The 22,344-nt window shown below is 34.2% G+C and overlaps 1 protein-coding gene across 3 annotated transcripts in view; it reads left to right on the top strand.

The window, feature by feature from the left end:
• Positions 1 to 20,401, top strand: part of ZDHHC17 (zinc finger DHHC-type palmitoyltransferase 17) — a 99,884-nt gene extending 79,483 nt beyond the window's left edge. For 2 of the 3 annotated variants that reach the window (XM_070370978.1, XM_070370977.1), the window contains 9 exons: positions 727 to 869; positions 2,462 to 2,564; positions 7,346 to 7,468; positions 8,702 to 8,764; positions 11,298 to 11,391; positions 12,273 to 12,356; positions 13,550 to 13,707; positions 14,670 to 14,764; positions 17,557 to 20,401. In XM_070370978.1, coding sequence (XP_070227079.1) covers positions 727 to 869; positions 2,462 to 2,564; positions 7,346 to 7,468; positions 8,702 to 8,764; positions 11,298 to 11,391; positions 12,273 to 12,356; positions 13,550 to 13,707; positions 14,670 to 14,764; positions 17,557 to 17,695 — 1,002 coding nt within the window. In that variant the 3' untranslated portion in view covers positions 17,696 to 20,401. The remainder of the gene's footprint in view (positions 1 to 726; positions 870 to 2,461; positions 2,565 to 7,345; positions 7,469 to 8,701; positions 8,765 to 11,297; positions 11,392 to 12,272; positions 12,357 to 13,549; positions 13,708 to 14,669; positions 14,765 to 17,556) is intronic. The other variant, XM_070370979.1, reaches the window with a different exon arrangement.
• Positions 20,402 to 22,344: the final 1,943 nt, after the last annotated feature.

Here is a 22,344-nt window from a genome sequence, read left to right as displayed (position 1 = left end):
CCTACAAGTCTGTGAAGGGCTGTTACGTAGGAGAGGCAATAGACTGTGTGTTGCTCCAAAGATATGGTTGTAATAGCTGTTAGAAGGAAGCAGACAGGTTTTATACTTACGAGTATTTCTAACAGACCAGTACAAATATAAAATGGTACTACAGCTGAAGTTTTAAGCCCTGTACTTTGATATGTGTTCAGAGGCACATCATCTCCGTTCTATGATCTCTGGGACTCTGTAAATAAAATTGATTTTATTCTTTTACTTTGGTATTTTAATATACTATTTACATGTATCATTCAAAATATCTTCTCCAGGTTAAACATACTGTTTTCCTTATCTGATACAGCTGTTGGACCTTCAGTCATTCTGGTTGCCCTTGTCTCCTTAGATGTCAATGCACTTGTTAAAATCGGGTAGGATTATCATAAACTGTTTTTTAGCCCATCCATGTGTTAGCAGGTGGTACCTGCTGTCTTCTGTATCTGACTGTATAAACCCACTCTTATAACTTCTGTTCTCATTTTCCACAACTTCAACCAAGTACTTTTAAATTGTTTATTTAATACCTCTTTCTAGAAGACAGACTAGCACCTTGAATACTTTCCGCACATAGTAGGTGTATTTGATAATCTCACCCCTGCTTTGTGTTTTCACAAAGGTGACAGTGATTCACACTGAGGTTACTTGAAACATGAAAAACTTTGTGTTTTTTTTTGTTTGTTTTCTGTCCAGGAATTTCGGCAGAAAGTAATGCTGGGAACGCCTTTCCTAGTTATTTGGCTGGTTGGGTTTATAGCAGACCTAAATATTGATTCTTGGCTCATTAAAGGGCTAATGTATGGTGGTGTTTGGGCTACAGTACAGTTTCTTTCAAAGTAAGTGTGTTGTTTTTAACTGTATTTTTAACCAGAAAGGTAAAAATCATAATTTGCACCTGGCTATTAATGTTATATTAATAATATAAAATGTATATTTAGAACACTGCCTTCATGTAACATGTTTGATCTTAATGTTAAAGAATTTTTGGCAAATTTATATCTGACATCTTTAACGTTTTTAACATTGTTGTGAAAAATGACTGTAAAGGTACTTTTAGTGACCAAGTCTAACGTTTTTAAGGCTAAAATACAGTTTTAAAACATTTCAGTAGACATGAATGCGAGTTCGCTGAACTCTGCATGTAATATATTGCTTATTTCTGGATAAGTATAATGCCTGAGCTTACCTTTCCATAGAAATTAAATTTTCTTTGGTCATAGGCAGTATGCAAGAAAGAGGTGTAGTTGTAGCACAGGGGACATCTAAGCGTATGAAGAGTCTAAGCCTATGAAGTGGGCTCAGTTATTTTTTAAGATTTTCTCCTTTGTTCTCTAAACATTGTGTTTGTTCTGTTTGCTTCTTTTCCTTAGATCCTATCGCCCTAAAATTGCCCATCCAGCAAACTAGGAAGTTATTTATGATCCAGAATTTCCCACCTAATTTCCATTCCTTTAGTACTTTGTCTTTACCAGAATTTCACAAGAGAGTTCTGGAAATAATTCACAGAGATGAGAGTGAATGGTAGTGCACCAGTGTGGTAACTCTCAGGAAGAAACTTAATCTTATTTTAGTGTTTACTTTCACCAAGAGGTGTAAGTAAGAATTCACCAATTCTGCCTTCTTAGCAAGTACATGGATGGCTGATCCTGCTTAGTGTTTAATAAAATTTATCAGCGTTTATTTTTTCCTGAATTCTAAATGCTGTAAATAATGACCTTTAATTCCTCCAAACTAGCTTGTTCATTCTCTTTGAAAAGATGTGCTGAAAGCTTAGTGGGAATGTGAGGTGAGGAGAAATAATGATGCAGTGAAAAACTCAGGGATTGCTTTGGGCTTCCCTGGTGGCTCAGATGGTAAAGCATCTGCCTACAATGTGAGAACCCAGGTTCCATCCCCGGGTTGGGAACATCCCCTGGAGAAGGAAATGGCAACCCACTGCACTACTCACCCCACTCCAGTACTCTTGCCTGGAAAATCCCATGGACGGAGGAGCGTTGTAGGCTCCTCCATGGGGTTGCAAAGAGTCGGACACAACTGAGCCACTTCACTTCACTTTGCACTCATTTGTTAAAATTATAACATGCCTTTGGTGAGTAGTAAGCTGGATGATAGAGTTACTATATATGCTAAAGTGGGTTTTTTATTTAAAAGAATAGGAATACAATGAAATTCTAAAGTTGGAAAGTATATAGAATATAATTCTAATTCTTGATGAATTAAAAGTAGCTTCAGACTTGAGTCATTTAGCTGTGCCTTCATGTGTTACTGATCACCATGGAAAACAGCCTTTGTATTTAAGCATCCTGAATTTCTGGGTTTTGTTAAAAGTTTACTATGCGGAATAGATGTAATTTTCATTTAAATAAATAAATAGTCATTTCTACAATGAAATATAGAGTTCACATTTTATAAAACTTGTGTTTTACAGATCCTTTTTTGATCATTCAATGCATAGTGCATTGCCCCTTGGAATATATTTGGCAACCAAATTTTGGATGTATGTGACGTGGTTCTTCTGGTTTTGGAATGATATCCTTTGGTCATAAAGGTCTTATCTAAAACAATTTTTGTTTGTTATTTAAACAAATGTTTAATAATTTAACATAGCTGAGCTACTCACTATATACTAGAATAAAACAGTTTTATTAGAAAAATAAGTATGAACTAATGTATTTTTAAATGTTTCATATTTAATAAATTGCTTTTCAAAGCTGCTTTTAATAACATCAGTAGTAGTAATAATATCGATAGTAGTGACCATTAATTGAGTTTTTTAAGGGCATTTTCCTAAATACTGTGTGTTCCATTTACTACACATCCTATTACGTTTATATTGTTGTCTCAGTTTTATAGATGAGAAAACTTAGGTTTAAACAGGTTAATCTGTTGTTTTTTCCCAAGATCACACAGCTAGTCTCTAGTAAAGTAGAGCAGAAACACATATTTGTCTGATTCTCTAACACATTCTGCACCTTTGTCCTGAGTTGTGATTTTCATGTTTTAGTGTCATTTTCTCTGCATATTTTCTTACTGTCACACTTATTACTGTTCTGCCGTGATAGATAGCAGTTAATTTTCTCTTTTGCTTGTGAAAAGCCTTTAGTGGTATATCTTCAGATGTTTGCTAAATTCAGCAAATTATTTCGATGTACTATTTTTGTTTGCTTGTTTTTTTTTTTGATGCACTTTTAAAAAATAGTATAATTTGACATTGTACATTTGTACGTGCACGTGTGTACATCTAAGAAATAAGGACAATGTCAGCTTTTGATGTTTTAATAGAAAAAATCAGTAAGACGGCCTGTTTCATTATAATTAGGGTACATGTTTGATGTCTTAAATCATTCTTCAGAACATTACTATCAATATGAAAAGTATATGATATTTTAAATGGTATGCAGTATTCAGTGACTTTTAACTGTTCTGAACAATATTATTACTGATACCTGATTTCACTTCACAGTCTTGCATATTATAATATTGCATTCTTTTTGTTAAGTTGTCCTGTGTATTAGACAAAAACAAAATATGCTTATTTCTTTGTGAAACTGAGCCGCAGAATTATAACTGTGCTTCTAATTCTTAATTTTCACAGCATTATAGGATTACTTTTTAAAATACTTTCTTAGCATAGTGTCTATTGAAATGTTTTCACTTGCAGTTTTTACTAGCTCATTCTGGGCCTGTATTACACTTTGATATAAAAATTGTTCTTCAGAGATTCATTAAGCATTAGAATTATCTTATTGGATTATTTAATGAGTAAAACATAACTGCTCATTTTCAGTACCTCATCTATTTTAAATTTATAAAAAGCACTGACCTCTGAAATGACTACTATTCCAGACATATTTTCTAACTTGGCTTCCTAAATCGGACAGTAAGTTTAATATTCCAAAAAAATAATCCAATTCACATCTCAAAATATTTTAGACTGTTGCTGTACTGTTAATCTGTTTGCATATAAGTAGAGAAAAGCAGGATAATTAGTAAATTACAAATAGTGAAAACTTTATGCCAGAGAGTTTTATATAGTCCGTATATCAACTTTTGCTTAGGAACTTCAGATGGCACTTAAGCACTATACTTGGAGACCATTTTAAACAGCAAAATCACCAACAAAAAGCACACAAATGCTAAACAAGAAGGCAAAGTATTGGCCTTGTTTAGCTCAACTGGAAATGTGTGCATAAGGCAACTCATGTTTATTGTTACTTTGCACATATTCACAAATGACTGCAGAAGCATTCTAAATATTGGTTTTGGGTTTACAAATAAATTTTAGTTAGTAGACATGAGGGTCAACTGTATATAAGTTATTTTAGTTTCTCATATGTTACTCATCTTCAGTGTTTTTGTGGTAATAATGAGTCATATTCATATAAACCATTTGTTATAATAAATAAATTCTATTTGATTTATAGTTCTTCAGATATATTATTTTACTTGGTTCTCAGAACAGTTCTTTGAGATTAAAAAAAAAAAACTTACAAATCATAATGCTGTTTTCTAACTGATTGAAAAATTGAGGTTCGTAGAAGTTGTATGCTTTGCTCAAAGTTACATAGCCAGGTAATTATTGAGAGTCTGGTATAGAACCCAGTTCTTTGACCTGATACAGTATATCTTCAAATGCCCTATATTATACACTGACCATAATTTTTACAAGGAAATAATAAGAGATCAGATCAAAGGTTTACTTACAAAGAAGTTTATCATTGTACCATTTATAGGGAAAAAATGGAAATAACCTGAATAGGAGGATAGATTTATCAGTTACCCGACATGTGGTAGACAATAAAATATCCGTTAAAATGCTTTTCTAAGACTTAGTGATGTGGGCTCATACTTGTAACAAATAAAAAATACAAAATTGTATTTACAGAGAGATTCTAATTTTAGAATGTGTGAATGATAAGAGCTGGACGTGAGCACATGTAATTTTAGCTGTGGTTATTTCTGGTAGTGAGGTTTGTGATTTCCTTGCACTTTTATTTGAAAATTTTGTTCATACTTCTTCTGTAATTATCATACAACTCTAAAATTCATTGTCATAAATAATATAGTCTACTGTTTATTGTGTTGACAAACTTTTGAAATAGGTTATTAGGAATTCTGTATCTAAAAATAAATTATTTTTCAATCAGGTCTTAAGCTTCTTAAATCAGAGGTGGATGTGATCATTGTTCCCATAATGTTTAATGACTCAGAATATTCTGTAGAGTACTTTGGAGAGGCAGGATAGCATATGTAGTAAGAGCCTAGGTTTAAATACCAGCTCCATCTCTAATCCATTCTTTAATCTTAGACTGCTTGATTAACCTTTGCCTCGGTTTTGCCATGGGGATGGCAGCAAGCTTTATCATTGGGTTTTTGTGCAGCCTAAATGGCATGTGGGCTTCCCAGGTGAGTCAGTTAGTAAGGAATCTGCCTGCCAATGCAGGAGACATGGGTTTAATCCCTGTGTTGGGAAGGTCCCCTGAAGGAAATGGGAGCCCACTGCAGTATTCTTGCCTGGGAAATCCCATGGACAGAGGAGCCTGGCAGGCTTCAGATCATGGGGTCGCAAAGAGTCAAACATGGCTGAGCGACTGAACAACAAGAATCTGATAGATATATTTATTACATATGTTAGCAGTTTTTGAAACTGTTATAATAAAGATTCTGCACTGAAAAATGCCACCATTCAGCATTCTTGGCACATAACATTTATCCAGCTATATTCTTAGGCTTTATTTATTTTTTATTTTATTTATTTTTTGGCTGTTGAAAGAGCTGGAAATTTGGCTTTCTGTGTATTCTGTGCTGGCTGTTCCCATGGATTTTGGAGAATGAGGATGGTGGAAGGTGGAGGTAAACAGGGGACTGGAGCAAGAAAATCACTTTTATATGTGGCAGCTGGTACTAACTACTCTTTCTTCTTCCTTTTTGTTCCTCCTGTATTTTAAGTGGTTGGGTGGTGTTTTGGTATTTACCAAACAAAGACAGGTTTGTTTCATTCACGAAACTGTTCTTTCTTAACCTGTGCTTCCATGAGAAATGTAGAGAGTGTGTATACATAATAATGTCTAAAAATCTTACAGCATATTTATATGATACTTGTACTACATAAAAAAAAATTTTTTTAAACACGAGAAAAGCATACACTTTTTTTCTTTGGTTGCATCCTGCAGTCTGTGGGATCTTAGTTCCCCCACCAGGGATTGAACCCAGGCCTTTGGCAAAGAGAGTGTGGAGTCCTAACCCCTGGACTACCAGGGAATTCCTAGCATACATGTTTTACTAAATCTTTTTTTTTTTTAACGTGTACTTAGGGGCCTTCATAAATAATGAAGACCTAACAAATGAGCAGAGTAGGAATCTCCATGCCTTTTAGACCAATGGTACATTTGTGAAGAATAACAAGTCAAAGATCTGGGCTGCGGCAGTCAGTTGGTGGGAGTGTGGCCCGCAGACGTGTGGGAGGATGGGTGGGCATGAACGGTTAGTGCAGTCAGCATGTGAACAGACGCCTGTCATCAGCGTCCATCGCAGACTTCTGTGAGAGGCCTTTCCTTTCTTTCCTGGTACAGGGACGGCACCATTCTCACGGGCACTTTCGTGGACAGCTTTTGTACCTGTGTCAAATCTTGGAAATGGTGTGTTTTGTGCCTCAAAGATGTGTTGCTCTAGCAACATTGCTTTATTTTTCCCAGTGTTATTGAAAATAGTCTTTGATTCTTCACTTAACATTTATAAATGCCTGGCACATTTATTATGTTTTTATTAGGAAGGAAAATGTAACCAAAGATAGTATTTCTGTTTTAAGCAAGTTTATAAATACTTTTTCTAAAATTAAAGTCAACTTGAATGTGGGAAAAAATGGCAATGAAGAGAATGTAAAAACAATCTTCTAAATATATGGGTATGATATCTAAATGTTTGGTAGATTTTAATGAATATAGATAAAGTAATATGCTAATTACTTTGGACATGAGACGTCCCTCGTTTTTGTCAAAAGAAGTAATGATCATTTAAAAATAATGTATTCACTGACTTTAAAAAAGTGTCAGATAAACTTACCCTACGTGATTTAAAATTTGTAAGCAGTTGACGTTGTTTTTTGCGTTTACTTATGAGCACAATGGAAAATGTATTTGTTGTGATGTAATAGGCTAGCATGTATAGATGGAATTCATTTTGATGTAATAAACCATCTTGTACTTTTTTCTAGGTTTCTTTGTATGTGTGATAAAACCTTACAGATTATAAGTTTACCTATAGTAATAACTAGTTTTCATTGCTTCTTTAGATTCCTTAACTTTAGGCACATCTCAATTTTCTATTTATCCATCTTCCATTCCTTGCCAACAGTATTGCACTTTTCTACAATTTTGGGAAATCTTGGAAATCAGATCCAGGGATTATTAAAGCCACAGAAGAACAAAAGAAAAAGGTAGCAAGATACAACCTAACTAGTTACATGTGTTTTATTGCCAGATTATCAGTATTTTTAGCAGATACGAGAGTACAAAGAAACTGGGAATTTCAAACCAATCTGAGATTATGTATAGAGTTGGTGCTCTTGAGATGCCTGGCCTTACACTTCCATGACATTTTAAAATGGCACTTTAAAATTTCACGTTTCTCTCCTTTCTAAGGATTATGATTGTTTTGAGGGACTAATACAGTATTTTAAACATCTCTGTAAAACTTCAGCAAATAAATTTGCATTCATTAAATAAATGCTTGTTAAAAGACCGTGTAAACTAGAAGGCCAGAAAACTGGTTGATAGTATAGGTAAATTGTTCTAATAGCTAACATATTTGTATATATGATCCAGGGCACCCCTCATCTATGGCCCAGGTACTTAGGAAGCCGAATTTATAATCCAAAGAGGTCGTGTTAAGTAGAGAATTAGACCAGAGGCAGTTAAATTATTTTAAGTCCTTGAAAACAGAACAAATCCTGATGAGTTATTCTATCCACAGTTGATGAAAACACTAGCAGTTTCTTACAGTCTACCCCTCTCTATGCTGCATAAAGAACGCTGCTCTTACGTTCCGGTATTCTTCAGACATTTACTGCTAATTGATTTGCCAGGTTTTCTTAAGTCATAGTCTAGCTCTGAAGAGTTGAGTCTTTTTTGGATTCAGGTTTACATTTATCTCTTAATCATCAAAACCCATGCAGACTAGTTCTTACATAATTTAGTTTTATTCCCGTTAAGTTTAGGGTTGCTTCATTCATATATCCAATAAAATTTCTGTATTCAAATTATAGTAAAATAACAGAAGTAAGTGAAGAAATTTATTATTTTCAGCTGAAAACCTTGGTTAAAACTAAATGTGTGTTTGTTGATACTCATATAAATATTCTTATTGAGTATAGTTGGTTTTCAGTGTTGTTTTCGTTTTGGGTGTACAGCACAATGATTGAGTTGTGTATAACCGAATCACTGAGTTTTATATATGTAATCTGAGAAATAAAATATTCTTTCTTAGATTCTTTTCCCTTATAGTTTATTACAAAATATGGAGTATACTTCCCTGTGCTGTGCAGTAGGTCCTTGTTGGTTATCTATATTTAGTAGTGTGTATTGATACTCATATTGATGGAACAATAGTTGATGAATATTGTTCTGTTTTGAATGAAGTTTTTGTGTTTTTTTTTTTTTTTAATTCACAGACAATAGTTGAACTTGCAGAGACAGGAAGTCTGGACCTCAGTATATTCTGCAGTACCTGTTTGGTAGTATTTTTTTCTTTTTCTTCCCTCTCTCCTTTTCCCTCAGCAGTGGCATAGCATAGAGAGTTTGGGAAACCAGGACAGTGTCTTTCACTGAGCACATTTCATGATCCCCCAGCCAGAAGGCTTTTAGATCATGGGACAGGAGGAAAGATGGTGAAAAGATACCTTCTTCCCAGTGTTCTTGTTCCCCCTGATGTTATACCTTAACTGCATTTCCGACTCAGTGTTGCCCTTCATTTGTATTCATTCTTTTTTTCTCAGGATGTAATTCAACAAAAAACTAATTAATAAAGTATTTAAAATCAAAAGTTTACTGATTCCCTAATATGCTGTTATCCTAGTTTCTTATGTTTAAAGGCCATGATGGGAAATTAGGTAATCTGTAAGACAACATCAGAGCAGTTATCCATCTGTGTTAGAGTCTTTATGCAAATCAGAGCACTCTTTTATCATTGACAGTAAAAGTTATCATATTCAGCCAGGTCATAGGTAATAGTACGGTTTTGTGTTTTGGTGATTTTCTGCTAGATTTTTGTGATTAGTTCCTGTGGAAAATGTATGGACTGCCACAGCGTTTCTGTGGCATATAGTGTTCCTGAGTAAACCATGTTTCTCTGTACGGAGATGGGAATGTCCCCAAATCATTGCTTGAAACTATATGTTCTTTTATACCTGTAAGTTATACACTACAACTGAACTAACATCTTAATAATAATGAAATAATCGACTTAGTTGAGGATTCTGGAATGAGTTTTTGAAACTAAGCTCTAGTTCTAAAGATTCTTTTAAGTTTGACTTAACATTCTTTGACAAACAGTTATGATTTTGGATTTTCACTATACTGCTTTATTTTGGGTAACAACTTTAGAGTACTGATTCTTTTGTATTTTAAAACATGCTTTAAAAAGATTTTTGTTTCTGTGCTTTACAACGGGTGATTTGTAGAATTGTATTCTTAATGTTTAGAACATTTTTATATTCTACTATTCTATGAACATATTATTCTGTTCCATAAAGTCAAGTATACATTGCTGATGTTTTTGCCATATGTCAAACAGATTGTTTTACATAGAGTTGCTCAGTACAGTTTCATTGTTAAGTAAATACCTGATGGCAAGAACAAGACTACTTTTGTCATTATAGCATAAATGTTTTCATTATGTTTTATGTTAAGATAAGCTGTAGTTCTGGATAGATAATTTGGTATTGTAAAATCAAGAGCATGTTGTGTTATAAAATGATTCAAATTGACAGAGGTATTTGTAATTATATGGATATCCTTCACTTTGACAAATAGGTGAGAAGACATACGTAAATCAGAATTTCCTCAAAATGAATTGCTTGTGTCAGTTTTTGTGCAGAATCCCTTCATAACTGTTGCTCAAAGAGGAGACTTAGCTGAGAGCTGCAAGTTAGGGTAGAAGTTGTTTGGTCTATCCTACTTCTTTCTGCTGATAGATTTAGTCTCACATCTGTGGTGAAGAATAACTTAGCCTTTTCTTGGGTCCACAGATTATCTTAGTACATGTAAGAGCCACATAATGCACCTATGCCTTTTTCTTAGTGCCCTCAGAATCATGTAGAACCTTATGTAGAGTGCTGGGGAAATGACAGTGCTTTTGTTGAACCACCAGTGAAGGGTATTATGAAATTTGCTTCTAGCAAGTGTTTTTCCTCTAGCTCTTGTCATGTATCCAGCGTTGGGACTAACAGCTCTTTGAAGATCACTAATGAGTTCTTATATTCACTTGACCGCTTTAGAGTAATGGAGAGAAAAGCATTTCACAACATTTAAAACAGAAGGCATCATGAAAATGAATTCTTTATTGCCTGTCAGGAGCTGTATAATGTATTTTTTGTTTTTTAGAACAAACAGGGACTGCCTAAACTTCACAAGCATGTTGTATTTTCTTAGATAATGGTCTTGCAGTTCAGCAGGGAAAAATGCTGTACCTTAATCTGAGATCCGAGGAGGCTCTGAAAGATGCGAGCACTTACTGGGTTGTTTTTTTTTTGTTTTTTGTTTTTGTTTTTTTGCTAGATATGTTAACTCTGGGAAGACATTAATGATTTGAATTTTAAGAGCTGCTTTTATTCACTTCTAACGACCTTCCTGTTACTAAGGAACAGTCATTTTATTAAGCAGCAACCAGTATCATTCACTATGATAGATTTTCATTAAGAAGCCAAAATAGTGATATTTGAGGAATTTCAGGGTTTTGAATTAAATATAGTAACATTCACTGCAATAACAGATTGGTATTTGATTCTTATTTTTGTAAATTGATGGTTCTGCCCCACCTTAGGAGTTTGTGTTTGTTTGTTTGACTGTCCACACAGCAAGTTTATATTTTAGTGTAGCCTTTTGCATCTTTGTTGTTGCAGTTGAAATTTTATTAAACAAGAATGATTTTTGATTGGATCTATTCTTTTGGAAACCTTGTCTTTTTCATAATTGTATTCTGAGAAAATGTTCAGCTTTTCTGTCTTAGGTCCAGTGCCTTTTGTAATCTTTTCACATGCCTGTTGACAGATACGGAAACCAGTAAGGTCCAAACACTGTGGTGTGTGCAACCGCTGTATAGCGAAATTTGACCATCATTGCCCATGGGTGGGGAACTGTGTAGGTAAGTTTTACTAGTGATTTCTAAATATATTGTTGATTTATATTGCTCTAGGTAACTAATGGAGTACAATATTAAAGTAGATGTAGAAGCTTCGTTCTTGCACCACGCAACACCCCTCGTTCCCCTAATTATTTCCTTGTTGGCGGTACATCAGCTCAGCTGTGAGAGAGGGGAAAGACATCATAAAATCAGTGTCTAGGAAAGACTGATATAATTTCTTTATCAGTTCTCTGTGGTGCCTCCTCTTTCTTGTTTTCTCCATTGGACAACAGTGAAATCGGTCAAGAGGCAGCTTGTGTTGTCTTTTAGTTAAACTAGAGAAAGTTAGACAATTAAAAATTGCTACAAGATTGCTATGTACAGAGGCAAAGAAAAATGACAGATAAGAACTCTGCATACCTCAGTGTTGAGAACGGCACAGTCTAAGGAAGTGGACTAAGTGGCCTCAGAGATGACTATGGAGATTTTATGAGGGACAGCTGGGAGATGTTACAAAGATTGTATGACTCCTGGAGAGAAACCTTTAAAAAGCTGGATTATAAAGTTTATAAAAGTAAAGATAAAATAGGGTTGTTTAAACCTCAAAACACACAGTGGAATCAAAGCTCAATATTGTGATTGTTGGTTCATTAAGACTTTTGACTTCAGAATGCATTTCACTGCAGTCACTACATCTTTGTGTGTAATTGTGAGCATTCTTTTATTTAAAGCCTTTCATTAAAACAACTGTTTTCTCGATCATTTTATAAAATAACGTATGTGATTATTGTCCAATGTGTATCTCACTTTTCATGGCATTTCCCCACCTCAACCTCATCTCTAAGTATGTGTCTGGTTGTTTCTTCTTAGCTGGAAGAAATTGCTTCTGTTTTGTTCTCTAGGTGCAGGCAACCATAGATACTTTATGGGCTACCTGTTCTTCTTGCTTTTTATGATCTGCTGGATGATTTATGGTTGTATTTCTTGTGAGTACAGTTAGTACCTTTTATCTTCTTAAAGCAAATGTTGCAAACTTATGCTTTACCATATTAATAAAAAATACGATAATGACAAATGTCTTTTAACTGAGGCAATTCACTACAATGAAAAAATAGTAGAGAACTATCAAACATATTCAGTAGAGTATAAGCAACAGAAGTATCAGTTAATTATCTTTTAATAGGCTTTGAAAAGCTTCTGGGTAAAATACACCAAGATTTTTCACATTGCATGCTTGCTTTACTTTAGTAGTTTGTAAATTTTTTGATTATGCTAATTGCTCTTTCTTATCAAACAGCTGGGAAAATATAGTTGAAGTTCAGTTTTCACAGAACTTGAAATATTTTGAAGAGTAAGGTATAATTATTGTCTATTGGAGAATATTTAAAAGGTTAAAAATAAGTTATCATTCACTGATTATATGGTTTAGTATTTTAGAAGAAATAATAGGCTTTTATTGCACTGAGAACAGAAAGAATTTGAATGAAAATATTAGTTACTGTCCTTCAGGGCTTGTTGGTACTTAGCGTGAAGACGTATTAGATACTGACTTGAAAATAAGTCTTGGATGATTTCCTAGTCTTCCTACTCCCACAGATATTAAGAATATTTATTATTAATACCATAATGAAAAAGGAGGCTAGTTCCTCAAATAGAGATGAACAGAGAGAAAGTTTTGATCAGAGATCTTTACCTAATTTCTGGCAGTCCAACACCCCTAAGAAAGAGCATAGTCCAGCAATAACATCAGTTCTTTTTGGCAGCGGCTCTCTGAGTAAATTTTGTTTTGGAAAAAGCTCTCCTTCCCAAGGTGATCTTGTATTATATGCCTTCCCTCCAAAGAAGTCTCACATGTATATATCACCTTATCTTTGTATAAAGGACGTGTTTTTATATATTCTATGTATGCAGTACCAGTCAGATAAAAACTGTTGTTACAGGACAGGCTTGTTTGTTTTTAAGGTTGGCTGCTGCTTTCTGTTCTTTATGTTTTTTCATTAGGGGATAAGGGAATTATTTATGAGTACAAAAATACTTGCATTGAGAGTCATCAGTTAAATTTAATTTAATTTAATTTAATTCTTAGGTCATGTTTTCTAAGTGGTACCTACCACAAAATCACCCACAAGGGGCTTGGATGATTGTCAAGTAAATCTGAGTACCTGTGCTCTGATTTTAGACTGGGGACTGCACTGTGAGACCAGCTACACCAAGGATGGATTTTGGACATACATTACTCAAATTGCCACCTGCTCACCTTGGATGTTCTGGATGTTTCTGAACAGTGTTTTCCATTTCATGTGGGTGGCTGTATTACTCATGTGTCAAATGTATCAGGTATGTGCAAATGAGTTATTCTTTAGTGTGCCGAGAACTCTTAAAAATTCACTCCTTGCTTAAAAGACGATAGTGTATCCTCTTTATAACCACTCCTACTTTTCAATAATTAAAATTCTTTCAAGAGTTAAAATTTTCAGTTTGCTGTTCCTTTCTTCTCCCCTCTGTCTTTCCACCTCTCCTCCATCTTCTTATATTAGGAACTTCTGACTTTCAGTACTACTCTTAACAAAGCTTATTGTTTCTGTCTTTGCTGATTTACATACTGTGAGCTTAGATTAATGGTGCCATTAATTTTGTATGTGTTTTAATAGTAATATTTTATTACCTGCAAATATCAGTATTTATTCAAGAGGTTTTTTTAACTTAATTTTTAAAGTTAATTTAATTAAGACTTTTTTTCTTAATTTAATTAATAAAACTGATACACATGGATTTTCTCTGTGTGTGCTCAGTCATATCTGACTCTTTGCAACCCCATGGACTGTAGCCCACCAGGTTACTTTACCCAATGGAATTTTCCAGGCAAGAGTACTGGAATGGGTAGCCATTTCCTTCTTCAGGGGATCTTCCTGACCAGGGTTCAAACCTGCATCTCTTGCATCTCCTGCATTGGCAGGTGGATTCTTTACCACTGAGCCACCTGGGAAGCCCTTTCCTTTTAATTAGGATTTTAAAAAAATCTCCTGCTTAAAGGAGCTGATGGAGTAGAAGTATGTACTTAATGTCCATCTCTCCACATACACAATGCCAGGTAACCTGTTTAAAAATTATTTCTCTATTTAACTAGCTGCTTTTCATAGAGACAGATGATCTCTTGTACATTAGCTTGATGTCTCCTGACGGAAAACCAAAAACAGACTTCATCATTTTTTTTTCCATCCTAATCCTGGGAATTAATTTTCATTTATTTTATATTAAATATTCAGAGACTTAATGGTTTGCTTTCTTTTGCCTCTTAGATATCATGTTTAGGTATCACTACAAATGAAAGAATGAATGCCAGGAGGTACAAGCACTTTAAAGTCACAACAACGTCTATTGAAAGTCCATTCAAGTACGTACATTTCTGTGGATTTAATATTTTCTCTTGAAGTTCCTTCAAGAAATTCCTTACTAACTAAACTAAGCAAATATCTAATGAGTACATCAAAGAGAAGTATTTTCTTTTAAAGTGGCAATAAGATAGGAAATAGGGAATATTTCTTTTACTTAGCCATGTATAAAATAGCTTGTAAAACATAAATACCAAGATTTCACTTTTCCCTTTAATTATACAATTCAAACTTTATTGACCTACTAACATTTAGTATTTGTTCTTTAACATTTCCATCAATTTATACATTTTCATTCAAAAATGAATGTATCAAGAAAATTGAAATAAGATTTTTAGAAATACAATTGCTTGAAATTCGTTCTTTAGGGAAATTTCTTAGACTCTCGGGCAGCTCCTTTTTGCTTCAGATTACATATTATTTTTTAATGTTTATTTGTTTATTTGCCTGTACTGGATCCTCAGGATCTTTAGTTGCACCATGTGAACTCTGAGTTGCAGCATGTGGGATCTGGTTCCCTGACCAGGGATCAAACCCAGGCCCCCTGCATTGGGAGCGTGTATTCTTAGCCACTGGACCACCAGGGAAGTCCCAGATTACTTATTTTATTTGCTGTTTGAATGACATAAAAATTTCCACACACCTAATTTTCTTTTTTCTTTTTAACTTTAAGTGTAATTGACATACAACATTATATTGGTTTGAAGTGTACAACATAATGGCTTGATGTTTGTGAACATTGCAAAGTGATCACCATTAAAATCTAGTTAACATCTGTCCCCATAAATAGTTGGAAAACTTTTTCTTGTCATGAGAACTTGTAAGATCTGTTCTCAGCGGTTTTCAAACGTGCAGTAGGACACAGACTGTCGTCAGCATGCTCTACGTTGCACTCCCAGGGCTCCTTATACAGAACTGGGAGTCTGTATGTTCTGAACCTCCTTACACATTTGCCTGCCCCCACTCCCAGTCTCTGGCCTCCACAGTCTGTTCTCTGTATCTCTGAGCTCAGGTTTGTTTATATTCAAAGTGAGTGAGATAATGTCATATTTGTCTGACTTCACGTATGGTGCCCTCAGGGTCCATCCATGTCATTGCCAATGGCTGGATTTCCTTTTTCTTTACAGTGGCTGGATTTTGTTTGATTGTGTGTGTGTATCACATTTTTTAAAAAAACCGTTCATCCATTGATGGATACTTAGACTGTTACCATATCTTGACTGTTGTAAATAATGCTGCAGGGAACACGTTGGGTGCATATATATCTTTTCAAGCTAGTGTTTTCATTTTCTTTGGAAAAGTACCCAGAAGTGGAATTGCTGAATCGTATGGTGGTCCTGTTTTTAATTCTTGAGGAACCTCCATACTGTTTTCTGTAGTAGCTGCACCGATTTATGTCCCCACCAGCAGTGCACAGGGTTCTCTGTATCCTCCCCGACTCTTGCTTTCCTATCTTTTTGATAATAGCCATTCTAACAAGTATGTGGCAGTATCTGTCTCATGGTGGTTTTGATTTGCATTTCTCTAACAATTAGTGTAACGTTGAATGTCTTCTCATGTCTCTTGGCCATCAGTCTATTCAGATTGTCTGTTTTTAGTTGGATTATTTGCTTTTTTCTTTTGAGTTGTGTGAGTTCTTTATATAATCTGGATATCAGCCTTTTATCAGATATATGATTTGCAGGTATTTTCTCCCGTTCAGTAGGTTGCCTTTTCATTTTGTTGATGGTTTTCTTTGCTGGGCAGAACCTTTTTAGTTTAATGTCGTCTCATCTATTTTTGCTTTTGTTACCTTTGCTGTTGGTGTCAGATTCAAAAATTCATCACCAAGACTAACGTCAAGGAGCTTCCCATCTCTGTTTTCTGTTTTCAGTTCATAAATTCAAGTCTTAACCCATTTGAGTTAATTTCTGTATATAGTGTAAGATAGTGGTTCAGTTTAGTTCTTTTGCATGTGACTGTTCAGTTTCCCCAACACCATTTATTGAAGAGATTGTACTATTCTTTTATTTATATATGTATATATTTTGAAATTTGCATTCGGTTTGGAGTTAAACAGTAGTTTCCTAATAATATGAAATATTTAAAACTTTTTGAGTTTTACTCAAACAAATTGTCTGCTACCTTCAAGCTTTTGTGGTGCTGTTAATTGTTGCATGCTTTTGGAAAGCACTCAGATCTTTAAAAGAAAAAATAATAGAGCCAATTGAACAGTTTTGAGAATTCTCCCATTGGCATAATAATTACATAATGTGTAAAACTAACTGCTTTTCCAAAGGTATTCTTGAAGTTTCTAAAATTCTTGAATTCTAAAATTCCAGGAACTTCCCTTGACATTTCTTTTTTTTAATTGTTACTCTTAGGTACACTCTCACATGTATGCTATTTTATATTTATTTTGTCTTTTACTTTCTCAGTTTTGGATATAGTTTGTCTCCTTGCCAAAGAGCTACCAGTCAAGGAAAGGTTTTATGAAAATTTTTATTTTACATAGGAATGAGAGATGGATGTTTGAATAACTTTAAAATATAATAGTGTAACCCATGGTATAAGCACAAGAGAAAAATCAGTGTTGTCAGAGCTCTGAAGAAACATGAATGTATACATATCTTAGAGTTATAAGCAGATTCTTTCTGACAAAAAATCTGAGTATTTAAGTTTGGAAAAAATATATTTAACATTAAAATTATGTTAAACTCATATTAAGTTACTATACTAATAGACTATTTTTTTCTTTTTCTGTTTTCTGTTTGTTTCTGTGTTTTGTTTTGTTTTTTTGCCGGGGGGTGTTTAGCCATGGATGTGTAAGGAATATTATAGACTTCTTTGAATTTCGATGCTGTGGCCTCTTTCGTCCTGTTATCGTGGACTGGACCAGGCAGTATACAATAGAATATGACCAAATATCAGGATCTGGGTACCAGCTCGTGTAGCAACATCTTTATCCTTTGAAGCATATTGCTGAGTGGTGCCTGAAAATTGTGTCTGTCCGTGTCTCTCTCACACTCGAATCCACATCCTTTGAACAAATAGCATGCTATATGTAGGGCTAACAGTGAACTTTACAGTCTTTTTTTCAACACTTTTATTAACGAAGGTAAACATGGACAGAACACACTGCCACTTCTGGGAAGAATAAAGATCTTAAAAAGAATTTCAATGGTTCTTAATGTGGGAATTCACAACATATACAGCTTTTTGGTTTTGTTCTCATAACATTTTTCATGAGGAAAGAACGAACTTATTCTGTTGACAGACATAGTTTACTGATCAGAAATGTTCGAGTCTAGCTAAAACTAAATTTATGGTATACAGCTAAATTTTATAATGCAATCTACTATTAGTATTGCATTTAATTCCAAGAGAGTTGTCTTAAATTGATTCAGACTAGTATTATGTACGTGTTAGAATGTACATGTAAATACTGTGATGAAAATCATGTGGTTTTATTAGGGATCTACTGTAATGTGTCTTCAGAGGCACAGGAAAATAATGTTCACCAAAAAAATGTGCTAACAATATTTTATTGCTATCAGCTGTTGAAGTGCTGATATATTTCTAGTTCAGTGAAATAATTTGTAGTAACCTTGCTCTAAGGTTTTATGGTCTGATAATAAAGCACTTGCATGAGTATAGTAAGTCATGTTATTTTGTTCAACTTAAAAGCCCTACTAAGTGCATGATGCACCTCATAGAATGTATACTAGCACACACTATCCAGTAAAGCATAAATTAGAATTTAATTTGATGTGCAAATAGTCCAATTTTTAAGAGTTGAGCTATTTTCAAGTTAATGCAAAATTCTCAGTAATAGAGATAAACGGATATACTGCAAAAATAAATTATAGACAAAATAATGGGAGTCTAGCTAAAGTTGGAGCATGATTTCTGTACATAATAGACGTGAATAAAAGAAAAGCTAATGGTATATTCTGGTTTTTAAAAAATGACCTATCAGAAAGAATTTATCTCTAAGGTTGTTTCAGTTTTCCCAGCGTTGAATGTTTTGAAATTTGTTAATGCTGTCTGAAACAATTTCAGAAAGATTTTCTAATTGTTAAACATGATGCACTGATCAATTTTTGTTGCAGCATTTCCATACTCTCATGGTGAACTGTTAGTCACTGCTTCCACAAATATTGTTTACAGAGTGAGACTTGGTGTAGTCCTCTTTAAGTGCTGTAGCAAACTGTGGTTCAAGCAACCTGTGGGAAATGTGTGAGAGGGGATAGGCCAGGGGAGAGTGGGAAGAGGGTGGCCAGACTGATGGCAGATCCTAGACCAGTGTAAAGCTTGTGTATCTGTATATAAATAATTTATCGAATAGTTTGCTCTTTGTGTCTCTATGTGTTCGTGTATTTAAAGCTGCTCATTTCATTTTATCCAACCAAAAAGAAAAGGGAGATAACTAATGAGCTTCTAGTGATGTTCAATACTGCTGTTAATAGGCATTATACCCTGCAAGTTCACTGCATGTCTGATGCTTGGTAAAATTAGTATTCTCTGTAAAATGCAGATTACAGGTATTAAAGCAATCTAGTGGTAAACCCGCCCCTTGCCTTAGTAAGAGGAGCAGCGAAATGTATATAGTTGACGTTCAGTATTTCCAAGTACCATTTTTATATAGTAGTTTCTTTGACCATAAGTCATACATCAAAAAGATCACTTAGTGTATGTGAGTGTTTTAATATTAGAAAATTGGCATACGTGCTTTATTTTTGAGAAGGGAAGAGATGGGTGTGGGGTGGCAATGGCACCGTGCCGTTTTGTCATAGAGTGCACACAATTGGATAACTTTACAAATGCCTCTGCTAGTTTTGACTACTGATTGGGGGAAATTTTAGATACTTTTTAAATTCAAAGTTATTTATAAAAGGCTAGAATTTGTTTTAATTTTTTGTATTTTGAGCCACTTCACATGAAGACTCAGTTGCAATTTTTATCGAAACATTTTTTATTAACAGTCAAATACAATGGTGGTTTTCTCAGAGTTTGAATGAGAGTGTTGTTACCATGTTCTTTCTTTATGGTACAATATTCTTTTAAGTGTGAAAGAAATGTCTTTCAGTTAAATAGAAAAAAAACCCTGTAGATGTATACATGGAAAATATTAGCAATGTTAATGCTTTAGCACTAAACCATCTCAGCACCAGTGAAATCTATAACTCAGAAATGGTCAGATGGTCAGGAGCCAACTATGCAGCAGCGTACCTTCTGAGGGTTTTATAGGTCCTAACGTTTGGAACCAGTTTAACCCCATTCTAAAGTTGTGTATAAAGGTGACCCTTTGAGGAATAGTTCATATCAGCTTAATTGGATACTTTTAGCAAATAAGAACTTACTTCTCAGCTCTAAACATGAATTACTTCTTTGGAATTTTTTTCCTTATTTCTCTTGTTCCCAGGAATTTATTTGAAATATTAATAGGCATAAAACAGCATCATTATTATACTTAAGCTATGAATATTTTTATTTTATATTCTTTATTTATAACTGTGCCAAGTATTATTTTGCTACTTAACGTGTTATTCTGTGGAAAGAAAAACCTGTAAAGTGTTTAATAAATTAGCTCTCCTTACATAAATTAAAATCTGTCAAAATTTTGTAAAATATTAATCAGAATAAATATTGACTCTTAAGTGTGTGTGTGTTTGTTATTTTGCTCAGTTCACTTCAAAAGATTGATGAACTGCTGATCCTGGTACCTGTGATATGAAAACGTTATTCTGTATGTTTATATCTGGGTCAACTAGGAATCAAGTGGCAAAACTAGAAATTGGCAAAAGTAGAAGGTGGTAGTATTGTTAAGACAAACACAACTTTCATTCTGTGCATGTGTGTATATGTGCGTGTTTGTAATTAATTCTTTTAAAATAAGAGAGTATATTTTTCTTTAAGAATTTTAGATTCCATAGAGTTGACTAGGATTCTCAGGAACTGTATGAATCCCCAAGATTTAAATGTAAGTGTGTCTAAAGACTCTAGTAAAATATGGGAAACCTATGAAACATTGCTCTCAGTTACTTGAGAAACTCTGCATGATAAGGAAAGCTTTATTTGGGAATTTACAAAGCAAAAAATATGGAACAATCCTTTCCTGCTGATCACATGATTGTTTACGGTTTAATTGAGAACCCCATGGTATTAAACAAATAGATTGGCCTAATACTCATTTCATAATTATTTTACTGTATCGAAAGTAATGCCTCCAGAGCTATTAGAACTCAAGTAATAATATTTTAAACAAGTACAAATACAAAAGGAAATCGTACAGTAAGCCCTCCCCTGTCTCTCTGGTTAGGTCCTTTTCTCTTTATTATCTTCTTGAGTGGATCCCCTGGTCCTTCCCAGATTGGTAGCTTGCACCTGTGATGTGAATGTCTGGTTCTAAGAGTTTATGGAGATAATTAGAAACAAGTACATACCCGGGCAAGAAACATTAGCTTCAAGTCAGAAAGTAAACCTTAAATTTTATCAAATTTTTGGTATAAGAGTTTTAAATATCTTTATGTGGCTTTTAAAATAGAAAAATCTGTAATTCCAAGTGGAAAATTCATAATGTCCCTTGATCTAGGTCAGCTAAGTCACCAACTCAAGGAAATCATATGTGTCTCTTAGAAAAGTTTTTGCCTTTGAATTGAAGTATGAATGTTTTGCTTAGATAAATTTTACCAGAATATCTCTGTCATCAGATAATAGACTGGTATTGGGAAATACTTTTTTAAAAAATTAATATGTTTATTTTAATTGAAGGCTAATTACTTTACAGTATTGTGGTGGGTTTGCCATACACTGACATGAATCAGCCACGGGTGCACATGTGTCCCCCGTCCTGCACCCCCTCCCACCTCCCTCCACACCCTGTCCCTCTGGGTTGCCCCAGAGCACCAGCTTTGGGTGCCCCGCTTCATGCGTCAACTTGCACTGGTCATCTGTTTCACATATGGTAATATGCGTGTTTCAGTGCTATCCTCTCATGTCATCCTACCCTCATCTTGGTAAGTGCTTTTTAATACATGGCAGTGTTTCTAGTACTAAAAAAGAGGGACTATTCCATCCAAAGCATTAGGAAGCCTCATTGCTACTAATGCTGTTTCTTGGATCTGTAGTTTTATAGTTTTCATCAACTTTGGAAAATTTTCAGTCATCATTTCAAATATTTTTCTTCCCCCGCATTCAGCAGACTGCAGTTACACACATTTGAGACTGTCCTATGGCTCAGTGATAATTCATTTATTAAAATTCTCTTAAGTTCGCTTAAGTTCTTTTCTGCACTGTCTAGTCTGTCATCAGGACTATTCAGTGTATTTTTTTTATCTGCTACATTATAGTTTTCACCTACAATGCTTTATTTGAACCGTTTTTACATCTTCCGTATTACTACTTAACGCTTTCCAAATAGAATACTGTTACAATTAGCTGTTTTAATATTGTTACCTGCTAATTATCACAGTGTATATCAGGTCTCAGTTGGTTCTGATAGATTTTATTATTCATCATTATGAACTATTTTCCTGCTTCTTTGCATGCTTGGTAAATTTAACTTTTTTAATTATTTTGGAACTTTTATGTTGGAGTATAG

This window comes from Bos mutus, chromosome 5, assembly GCF_027580195.1.
Source record: "Bos mutus isolate GX-2022 chromosome 5, NWIPB_WYAK_1.1, whole genome shotgun sequence".
Classification (NCBI taxonomy): Eukaryota; Metazoa; Chordata; class Mammalia; order Artiodactyla; family Bovidae; genus Bos; species Bos mutus.
The sequence above is the reverse complement of the archived record's forward strand: the minus strand, read 5'-3'. Positions and strand labels throughout refer to the sequence as shown.